This window comes from Antechinus flavipes, chromosome 5 (assembly GCF_016432865.1).
Source record: "Antechinus flavipes isolate AdamAnt ecotype Samford, QLD, Australia chromosome 5, AdamAnt_v2, whole genome shotgun sequence".
NCBI classification, from domain to species: domain Eukaryota; kingdom Metazoa; phylum Chordata; class Mammalia; order Dasyuromorphia; family Dasyuridae; genus Antechinus; species Antechinus flavipes.
Window position 1 is genome coordinate 286,659,000 of NC_067402.1, and position 10,864 is coordinate 286,669,863.

General features: G+C 47.7%; 1 protein-coding gene across 1 annotated transcript; it reads left to right on the plus strand.

The window, feature by feature from the left end:
• The first annotated feature begins 495 nt into the window (after positions 1-495).
• KDELR3 (KDEL endoplasmic reticulum protein retention receptor 3) lies at positions 496-10,784 on the plus strand. Its single transcript, XM_051961967.1, has 5 exons — positions 496-898; positions 3,227-3,327; positions 6,426-6,584; positions 7,516-7,768; positions 10,393-10,784. The coding sequence occupies exons 1-5, from the start codon at positions 808-810 to the stop codon at positions 10,431-10,433; spliced, it is 645 nt and encodes a 214-aa protein (XP_051817927.1). The 5' UTR covers positions 496-807; the 3' UTR covers positions 10,434-10,784.
• Positions 10,785-10,864: the final 80 nt, after the last annotated feature.

Genomic DNA, 10,864 nt, shown 5'->3' on the forward strand with positions numbered 1-10,864 from the left:
AGATGGGGAAACTGAGGCCCAAAGAGGGTCACAGAGCTGGTTCGCAGGTGATACCAGAAGCCCCAAACGGCCTGGAGGGGCTTCCAGGGAGAGGGGATGTATGGGAAGAAAGCAAGAAGAATCTCGGGAAGCCTGAGGGAAAGCACGGTTTCTGCCCCAGAGCCATCGCACATCTCACACAGCACCTCCATCTCCCAGCCGGGCTGGTCCCAGCAGTCGGGCGGGGGTGGGAGGGCCGGCAGGAAGCAGGAGGGGAGTCAGGCCCCGGCCAGCCACGTCTCGCACCCCGAGGGGGAGCCGGCCACCTCAGCAGGAGGGGCCTCCTTCCCTTCCTCCCTCAGCCCGGCCCGCGGAGGGCCCCCTGCCGCCCACCAGCAACTTGAGGAAGGGGGAGGCCCGGGATTCCTCGGCTCCACTTCCTGGCTCCCCAGCAGTCTCCTCCCACCCCCGAGGCCCCGGCCAGCCCAGCCACGTCACCGCCTGCTCCGGGACAGGGGAGGAGGCCAGGGTGTCCCGGCCCGCGCCCAGGAGCCTGGAAGGCTGCCTGCAGAGACAGAGCTGACTGGTCCCCAGGCCGGTGGTAGCCCCGACTTGGCGCTGGGCCCCGAGGAGGCGAGGACCGGGAGGCTGGACGGCTGACTGCGGGAGGGAGCCTGGGGCTGGGGCACGGGAGAGTCCCGGCTCTCCTTGGGCTAGGCGCTCCTACAGGGGATCGGGGTCGGAGCCAAGAAGGGAACAGCCTTCCCAAAAGGGGGCCGAAAGGAAGGGTCCCGGGGGTCCCCGGCCCTGGGGGTGGGCAGCGCCAGCATGAACCTGTTTCGGATCCTGGGGGACGTTTCCCACTTACTGGCCATGATCCTTTTACTGGTCAAGATCTGGAGATCCAAATCCTGCCGAGGTAAGCAAGTGATGGAGCAGAAGGTGGCTTCAGAGGGGGAGAGGCAGGATGGACGTGTGTGTGTATTTGTATCTGTCTTTTTCTGTGTCTCTCTGTCTCTGCGTTTGTCTCTTTCTGTGTCTGTCCCTGTCTTTGTCTGTTTGCGTCTCTCTCTGTCTCTGTGTCTCTGTCCCAGACTCCTCGGGAGAGACATTTTATGCAAGGACACTCAGGAGGCCATGGCCCACATCCTTGCTGGTGATCTTGGACAAACTGGACAAAAGTGTCTCTGTCCCTGTCTTTATGTCTGTCTGAGTGTTTGTCTCTTTCTGTGTGTCTGTCCGTCTTTGTCTCTCTTTCTCTGTGTCTCTCTGTGTCTGTCCCGGTCTTTGTCTCTCTTTCTCTCTGTGTGTCTCTGTCTCAGACTCCCAGGGAGACACATTTTATGCAAGGCACTCAGGAGGCCATGCCCACATCCTCGCTGGTGATCTTGGACAAACTGGACAAAGGTTTTTGGACCCGAGTTAGAGATCATCTCATTCGGCTCCTCCATTTGACAGAGGGGCAATCTGAGGGCCAGAGGATCATCCTGCTTCAGAAACGGAGCAGCCGTGTGGTTCTCTAGCCCTCAGTTTCCCTAGCTGTAAAATATGGCGATGAGCCCCCAACTCACCGGGTTGCTGTGAGCTATGAAATGAGTTAAGTGCTTAAATGAAATACTGAAATTCTACCTGAATAGCCTCTTTCTTTTTCTTCTTTCTCCTCTTTTCTACCCATGTGCTCACTCCTCCACCATCTCCATGCTGGTCTCCCCCCTGCACTGATGCCCACCCCCCTCCCTGGAATTCTGAATGGCTGAAGGACCGGGCCAGGGCTGGGTGTGATGTGGCAGGCGCTGGTGGAGGAGACTGCAAAAAGGAGGAGGAGCTGGAGGAAGGGCACAGGGCAGAGGCTTCTAGGGGATGAGGAGCTGGGGGAGACCTGACCCCGTTGGACCTCGGTCAGAGCCGGGAAGGGCATCAGAACAGTCTCGGGGCTGAGAAGGGACTTTAGAACCTGGAGATTAAAGCTGGGAGGGATCAGTGTCAGAGCGGGGAAGGGCAGAGAACACTCTCAGAGCTCTGAACAAAGCTTTTTTTTTTTTTTTTCTGGGAGGGGCCTCAGCAAAAGGGACAGTCTAGCTGGGAGGGACGTTAGAAACCATCTCTTCTTACACTCGTGGAAACTGAGGCCAGTGGGTGGGAGGGGGGGTCCCCCTGTCACACAGCCGATTGAAGCAGAGCCAGGATCCAGGCCCCTGACTCCCCGCTCCGTGCTGCTGTATCCGGCTGCATCTGTAGTTGGGATGGGGAATGGGGGGCAGAAAGGGGACTTGGGTTTGCAGAAATGATTAAGGCTGTTCGGCCTGGTTCTGGAGGGCAGAACCGGAAAAGAAGGGCAAGACTGGGCAGCGATTGCGAATAATCTCACTCAGGCTAAATAATAAGAAAAACCAAGTGAGAGCCATCCCAACAGAAATAGGAGTTTGGCTTAAAGCTTTCGGCCTCTCCCCTTCCCCATTAGAGAGCTTCGAAGAGAGACAGAACCGCCATTTGTTGGGTATTTTAATCATGGGCCTTCCTTTTGGGCCCCCTATGGCCATTTCACCTCGGACTGAGATTCTGGCTTTTCCCCAAGAGGGCTTTCAGAGTTGAATGTTTCCATCCAAAGCCTGCAGACTTTTCTTAACTCATTGTCTGAGCCCCTCCTTCTCCTTCCCTGGTCCCCAAACTTATGCACGAGATCCCATGTGGAGACTGTTAGAGGTTCTACTCAGCCAGGTCTGACCCAGGAGCCTTTGCGGGGTGGGAGGGGTGGCCGTTTGCTGCTGCTCAGACCAGATGCTCTTCTAGGCTAGATGGAAGAGAGGAGCTAAAGAAACCACTCATTTCTCCCCTCCTACCCGCTGCAGTTGAGCCTCCAAGAGGAAAAGATGATGTCATTAGGAAATGGCCCCATCCCTCCCAACTAGAGCCTTTCCTCCTTAGAGGGAACCAAAGCGAAAAACAAGAGGGACTAAGAACTCAAGTGGTCTAGTCTGTGGAGTGCTGGGCCAGAAATCCAGATTCTGGAGTCAGAATCCTCCAGGAGGGAGGGAAAGTGGAAAGTAGAAAGGGAGGGAGGGAAGGAGGAACAAAGGAAGGAGAGAAAAAAATGTGGGAAGGAAGTCAAGTTCCCTCCAGCTTTGTCCCACCTTTGCTTACTCAAGGGGTAGAGCAAAGGCCAAATGAGTGGGTAGGCTAAAGATAGCCCGCAAATTCTGGGCTTCCGCTTTATTTTTTAATTCATGCTCTTTCTCCCTGGGCACAGGAATCTCTGGGAAGAGCCAGGTCCTATTTGCTCTTGTCTTTACAACTCGATACCTGGACCTGTTCACCAACTTTATCTCCCTCTACAACACAGTGATGAAGGTAAGGGAGAGGGAGGTGCTTCATAAGAGCTGTGCATTTCTGCACAACATACAACCATTTTATTTTTGCTGAGGCACTTGGGGTTATCACAGCTAGGAAGTGTTAAGTTTCTGAGGCCAGATTTGAACTCGGGTCCTCCTGACTTCAGGGCTGGTGCTCTATCCACTGCACCACCAACCATTTTATTTTATTGTTGTTGAGACAATTTGAGTTAAGTGACTTGCCCAGGGTCACACAGGTAGGCACTGTTAAGTGTTTGAGGTCACATTTGAACCCAGCTCCTCCCAACTTCAGGGCTGGTGCTGTATCTATTACACCAACTAGCTGCCCTCCCCCCCATGGGATCCATCCATCATATATGCATCAAAATTGAGTTCTTTGGGTGATTTGGGGTTGATTACAAACATAATCCTTTCAGTTACTGAGTTACCAGTTACAAATTTTGAAAATTGACTAGGGCCACATAGGACATGAGATGGTAGATATGCTGAATTTGATTAAGAGCCATATCACTATTTAAAAAATCTTAATTATTAATTTCTTTTCTTTTGGGGGGTAAATTTGTCGTTTTGACGCTCGTGCAATTATTAAAGCTTAAAGCTGCACTAAGACTTTTGGGATGCCCTGTTGAATTAGTTCCCATCCCCTCAGCCTTCCGGCCAACCTAGTCAGTCTCTCTACCTCTTGGAGAACTCCTGTGTCCAAGGCTTTCCCCTAATGACCTCAGCTGTTATTGGTCCCCCTGGTACTGGGAAATTTATTTAGCATGTACTTCATTTGCTTATCCCTACAAACGCTGTTCATCGCTATACATATGCTTTCGTTTTTATTTTTTTTTTTTTGCTGAGGCAATTGGGGTTAAGTGACTTGTCCAGGATCATACAGTTAGGAAGTGTTAAGTGTCTGAGATCAAATTTGAACTCGGGTCTTCCTGACTTCAGGGCCCGTGCTATATCCACTGCACCAACTAGCTGCCTCCATGTGTATGTTTTTTTAAAAATTTCAAAAAAAATGTTTATTGTTTTCTCATTGTTTATACTTAACATTTTCTGATTTATCACTCCCCCTCTTTTACTCCCAGGGAGTGATCTTTTATAACAGATTATTTTAAAAATTTTTGTTTTTTTTACTAAAACTTTTTAATTTTCAAAAGATATGCATGGATTTTTCAACATTAACCCTTGCAAAAGTTTGTGTTCCATTTTTCCTCTTTCTCTCCCCTAGATAGCAAGTAATCCAATATATTATAATAAAGATTTAAAAGGAGGGGAAAACAATCTAGCAAAATTCAGCAATATAGCATTCTGCCCTTTTGTCACCTCTTCAAGAGTGGAAGGTTCCTTCTTAGATCTCTTCCCTGGAGCTAATCTTGATCATCCTAATATCCTAATTTCCAAACACCGGGAACAAACCTGTCCCCCAGCTTGTTTAGCCATTCTCCCTTGTTGAGGGGGAGTTTTTTCATCAGAGAATAAACATCTCGGCCATTGTGGCTTCCACAGCTACTGAACTGGAAACTCCCAATGGGTAGGGGCTGTCTTTCAACAAAATAGCACCCCTCCCAACATTCAGTACAGGACTCTGCTGTGCAGAGAGAATGCTTGCTGACTCAATGAAAGAAGGAAGGTCAAAGCAACCTGTTTTTGACATTTCTCTGAAAGACTGAATTTCAAGCAATGCAGACTTGTAACAATGAGCACCAATGTTATTTTCCACGCTCCATCGGAAACACTCTCACAGGGAGGCCTACTGGGAGGTTGGCACGACCTTGGGCTCTCAGGAACCGTGCCGGGAGAGCACGGACTGCAGCGGATCAAGCATTTCTGAAGTAGACATTAAGTGCCAGGAGCCGTGGTGATGGCGGGGATACAGCCAGAGCATCCCCGAGTGGCATTTATGAAGCACCTGCTGTGTGTCGGGCGATGGAGACACAGAGGTGGTCAGACCAAAGTGGTCAGCGCCATCAGAAAGGTCACGCCTAGGGGTGGAGGGGGAGCAGCTATCGGCCAAACAAGCATATGTAGACAAATCATACCGGCTTAATTCCATGGGAGGCAATTCCAGAGGGAAGGCCCTCATTAGAGGGAATGGAGGAGGACTGGGAAGTTTTCTGCAGAAGATGGGGTTGCAGCTGAGATCTGGAGGAAGTCCAGGAGACAGAGGAAAGGAGAAGGGAGGGCATTCCAAGCATGGGGAGTCAGGAAGTGGGGTGTCCCATGTCAGGAGCAGCCCCAAGGCCAGCATCATCCAATAACATATGTTTGTGGAGAGGGGAAGGTAGTAAAAAGCCTGAAAAGGCAGGAAGGGACTGGGGTGGGAGGAGCTGTAAGCACCAAAGAAGATTTTATTTTCTGGGAATAGTAGACTTTGCCAAAAAAGGGAGTGATGTCGAGACTCGTGGGCAGCTAGGTGGCACTGCAGTGGATAGAATACCAGGACCTTGACTTAAGGACAACCTGGGGTCAAACTCAGCCTCGGAAATTAGCTAGCCGTGATCCTGGGCAAGGCAGGTCACCCTGTCTGCCTCAATTTCCTCATCTGTAAAAATGAGATAGAGAAGAAAATGGCTGACCATTCCAGTATCTTTGCCAAGAGAACTCCAGAGTCTCAGAGTCCCACCCAACTGAACGAGGCGGTTGGGGCATCTGGGTTTTACAAACATCCACCTGACAGTAGAAAATGAGTCTTGAGGCATGAAATGAGGAGGACCTACTACGGGTGCTGGAGGGGACCTATGAGGAGGTTGCCAAGGGTGCCTGTGAGAGAAAGACTAGTTGAGGACCAGTCTAGGCTGCTGGCCGGGGAAGCTGGGGGAATGGAGTCAGCCTTGACAGCAATGGGGAAGCGAGATAGAATGGGGAGAGGGGAGAGGACCGGCACTCACTGTCTAGATCTATGGGGTGGAGAGCAGAAGCAGTCCCCACCCACCTCTTTAGACTGGGTAAACCTCAACAAGGTGGGGGGGAAAGGAGGGGATCAAATGCAGTGTTCTCTGAGGTCTAGAGGCTGGGGTGCCTCATCCAGAACTCAAGGCTTGGACCCAAGGGGATGCAGATGAGCCTAACGGAATGGACTCTACTTGGTTCCTCCTCTCCTAGGTGATCTTCCTGCTGTGTTCCTATGTCACCGTATACATGATTTACTGGAAATTTTGGAAATCGTTCGACAGTGAAAATGACACGTTCCGCCTTGAGTTCCTCTTGGTCCCAGTCACTGGTCTCTCCTTCCTCGAGAATTACAGTTTCACCCCTCTGGAGGTAAGAAAAGCAGTCCTGCCCTCGCCCCCTTTCCCAGTCTTGTTCAAAGGTCCCCATCCTCAGCCTGGGCGCTGAAGCAGCCCTTCTGCCACAATGCTCCCAAAGCCAAACACCCCTTCATCCTTTGACCAAAACTTCCGGTGCTCAGGGAGTCAAATCAAATCAAAAGCTACTGGGCAATTATACTTCCCTGGCTATTATAGGTGTTTTTCTGTTAATTAAAAAATCCTTTAATTGTTTTTCTTAACTGTCACAAATGGCAGTTTGTTTCTTTAAACTTTAGAATGTGTAGCTTAAACAGCAGAAATCCCTTCTAAAGATTACATTCAGCATCACATTCTCAAGGTTAATTCATAAAATTAAGTCCAGAGATTAAAGGAAGGAAAAAAAGCTAATTTACTTCTAATCCTGAGGAACATTTAGTTTGGATTTGGACTAAGAGAGTTCAGGGACTGGCCCCTGCGACCTTCAGAGGCTCTAGCCTCTCCAGGCTGACTCCTAAATGGGAGATCTAGAGTCTCTTCCAGCTCTAATGCTATAGTCCCACAATTTGTCACAGGAGGACATTAGTCCCGACTCTATAAACTTCTAGCATAGACTCCAACAAACCACTTAATGATATGTCCCTATCATCGACTCAAACGTTATTTCAGCTTCAAAAAGCACAATCCTCCATGGGCCGAGCCAGAACGTGCACTGCCTCTTGCTGCTTCCTGGTGGTGCTAGGTAACCTGTTAACACACTAGTGGTCCCGACTCACCTTTCACAATGGCCTTGTCATAGGGTCATAGAGAGCGAGCTGGAGTGTATCTGAGGCGATCTAGCCCAACCCTCTCATTTTACAGATGAGGAAACTGAGACACAGAGAGGCAGTAACTCGTCCAGGTGGTCTGTCTTCTGACTTGCTCCTGCCTCTCTCCCTTTGGCTCAGATCCTCTGGACTTTCTCCATCTACCTGGAGTCTGTGGCGATCCTGCCCCAACTCTTCATGATCAGCAAGACTGGGGAGGCGGAAACCATCACCACTCACTACCTTTTCTTTCTGGGGCTTTACCGGGCTCTCTATCTGGCCAACTGGATCTGGCGGTACCATACGGAAAATTTCTACGACCAAATCGCAGTGGTGTCCGGGGTGGTGCAGACCATATTCTACTGTGATTTCTTCTACCTGTATGTGACCAAAGGTAGGTGCCAGGGGATGGCGGAAGGCAGCAACATCATTCTCTCCCCAACCAAATTAACACACCTTTCCCATACACAAATGGAAGACCTGCCCCATCACCAATCTTCCAAAATATAAATTCGGCAATGTACCGATTAATTTTGAAGCCCTTCAATCCATACACTATTGTTTATAAACATAAATTGGTTTGTGATGGGATCTTCCCCCTCCCCTCTTCACTCTGCTTTGGTTCATACAAGTTCTCCCAAGTCTCATTCTCCACACTTCTTTCCTAAAGCAATGGCACTGCATCCATAATCCAGTTTATTTACATGTTCCTCAATCAGCACACAGCCACTTTCCCAGTCCTGATACACTCAAGTGTGCTACATTTTTGCAAATACCAAATATTTGCCTGTTTTTACCCTCCTTAGTGTATATGACCTGATGATGCTATCAGGCCAAGGCCACCAGCTGTGTATGCACTAAGGCACCTATCTTTCCACAGCCCCTCCAGCATTATTCTATCTTCATTATTAATTTGTTTAAATTTGGAGCATTCAGGTTTTTGAAAGCTAGATTTTCTTTTGAAAAAATTTCCCTTTTTTATCTTTTGGAAATTAATTATTGGGGAGTAACTTCTGTTCTTACATTATTTGAATCTATTGTTTTTCATTGACCTTTTATCAAAATAGTTGATGCATTTTCTCCAAATAACATTTTCTGGCTGCATTAGTTTTGCTTATGCAAAAACTTCTACATTACAGAAGTGAAATTATCTTTTTTTTTCATTATCATCTCTATTCCTTTAGTCAAGAATTCCACCCATCTTCCTTCCCTCTATCCCCACCATCCAATTACAACTCTGCAAAGCTTTTTAAAAATAATGTGACGTTTTAAAACTTAGGCACTGTGTCCATTTGGACCATTTTGTGATATGTAAATGCTACTCTAAACCTAATTGCTGCCCAACTATAGTTTTTCCAGTTTTTGCCTAATAGGGGAGTCTTTCCACCTGCAGTTAGTACTCTTGTGTTCTTGAAATCTAATTCTTTTTGCTTATTAGTCCACTGATCAATTTTCTTATATATTCTGATAATTTGATTAGCATGGCATTAAGTCTATAATTTAAATAGAACAATTTTTACATCAATGCAGTCAAATTACAATTTGCTTCCTTCCAATTATTCATCTTCTGTAGCTTTTTGGTTTATTTATAGGTAATCTTGATTGGAATTTTCTTTTCCCAACTTATTTCATGTCAGACTCTGAACAAAGTTTTATGATTTTTGTTGCCATTTACTGATCTTTTTAGCTAGTTTTGTGGAATATCTAGAAATAAGTAAACTGCTCTATCTTTCTGCCTATGCTAATTACCAGGTTTTTAATATACTAGCATAGCTTTCCCCACCCATTCCACAAACTATTATGCACAATTCCTCCTCCTCCTCAACTCCAATAATCTCCATCCCACTCCAAACATCTTTGGCCCTGAGCTTCTCTTGGGAGTTATACAGCACCCCCAAGATCCTCCATTAAAGAGAGCCCTCTAGTATCTGAGCTATTGCTCCCGAGTCTTCCCAGTTATAGTCAGCCAATTGAAAGACACCTGAGGAAGGTTAGCCTCCAAACCTAATAAATAAGCTCCCCAGATAGCCCCATATAACCTCCATCTTTGGGCATCTCCATCACCAAAGAGGAGAGTGATGAAACCCAGTTCTCACAGCTCCTCAAATTCTTTTGACTTGCCTGGCAGATGATTACCAAGAGCAACTGTTCCAAGAAAACACTTAAACCCATAATGAACTGCCCCACCACCCTAAAATAGAATCCAGGTTGTCTCCTACAGATCACAGGCCCCTGACAGAAATACTCTCAAACCTGTTTATTGGAAGAGATGGGCACACTACCACCCATTCTCAACAGGTACTCTTTTACCAAACTCAGGCCTTCGATCCTATTTTCTGCTTCCTCTTCCAACATCTAGCTTCTCTCTCTGTAACTTCCTCCCCATGCACCAAACTCCCTCCCTTTGTCTCAGGAATTTCTCTTTGTGCTGGTCCCAGGTGACTGACATTTTCATTGCCAAGTACGGATGCTTCTAATTCCTTCCTAGAACTTCCCTCCAGCCCTTCCTCACCATATCCCAACAACTCCCAAAAATTGACAATGGCTAATCCAAAGACCCTTTTGGGGGGGGGGGGGTTCTCCCCTACAGCTGACCATCCCCCCATGGATATTCTCCCTTATCCTACTCAGACACTAGTCATTTCCCGACTATGACCTCCTCCTCTAACAATCTCACCATCCAAAATTACCATATCCAAGAATAAAAAACCTGTCCCAAAAGTTCTTTTCTGTTGGAGTTTAACACTTCACCTCCAAGTCTTTTAAATTCTTCAGTCTCCCTCCAAGTTGACAATTCTCATCAGTCCCAACCTTACATTCTTTTAGTGGAATGGTCTGCTTTCAAATTGCTCAACACCAGGGCTGTGACATTAATAAGGCCCAGGTGATATCACTCCCCTGTTCAACTTACTCCCAACCAAGACAGGAAGCCCAACCGTCACCCACCCCTCCAGTGCTCCTTGACATGCTCTCCCCCTACAACAGCAAATCTGACCTACCTGCTTTTTACCTTGACAGTTCTTAAAGGAAAGAAGCTAAGCCTCCCGATGCCCGTTTGAAGATCCAACCCAGAAGTGACACAAAACCCTTGGGGGCAGCCATGGATCTGGATTTCCTGACCACCAACTCCTAGAGTTACTGTGGTATTGTTTTTGAACAAATGGACTTCTGAGAAGGGATGGAAAAAACATTTTCTTTCCTTTCCCCTCCATTCACATCTAGACTTAATGAAGGGTGGGACAAGCTCTGGAGCTGAAGTGCACAATCCTTTTAGCGAGCATCCCTCAAGTCAGAATGTTGTTTTCCAAGGTAATTCTCCCCAAACCAGGATGGATCACCCAAATGGAGTAGATCCTAACCACCACTCTTACTCTACAACAATTCACAATACAGTGAGGGTCTTCCCCCCACATTGGATTTGTTGTTGTTATTGCTTTCCTGTGACTAGCTAAGAAAGGTTTCTTTGCCTAAATCCTTACCTCGCATGAAT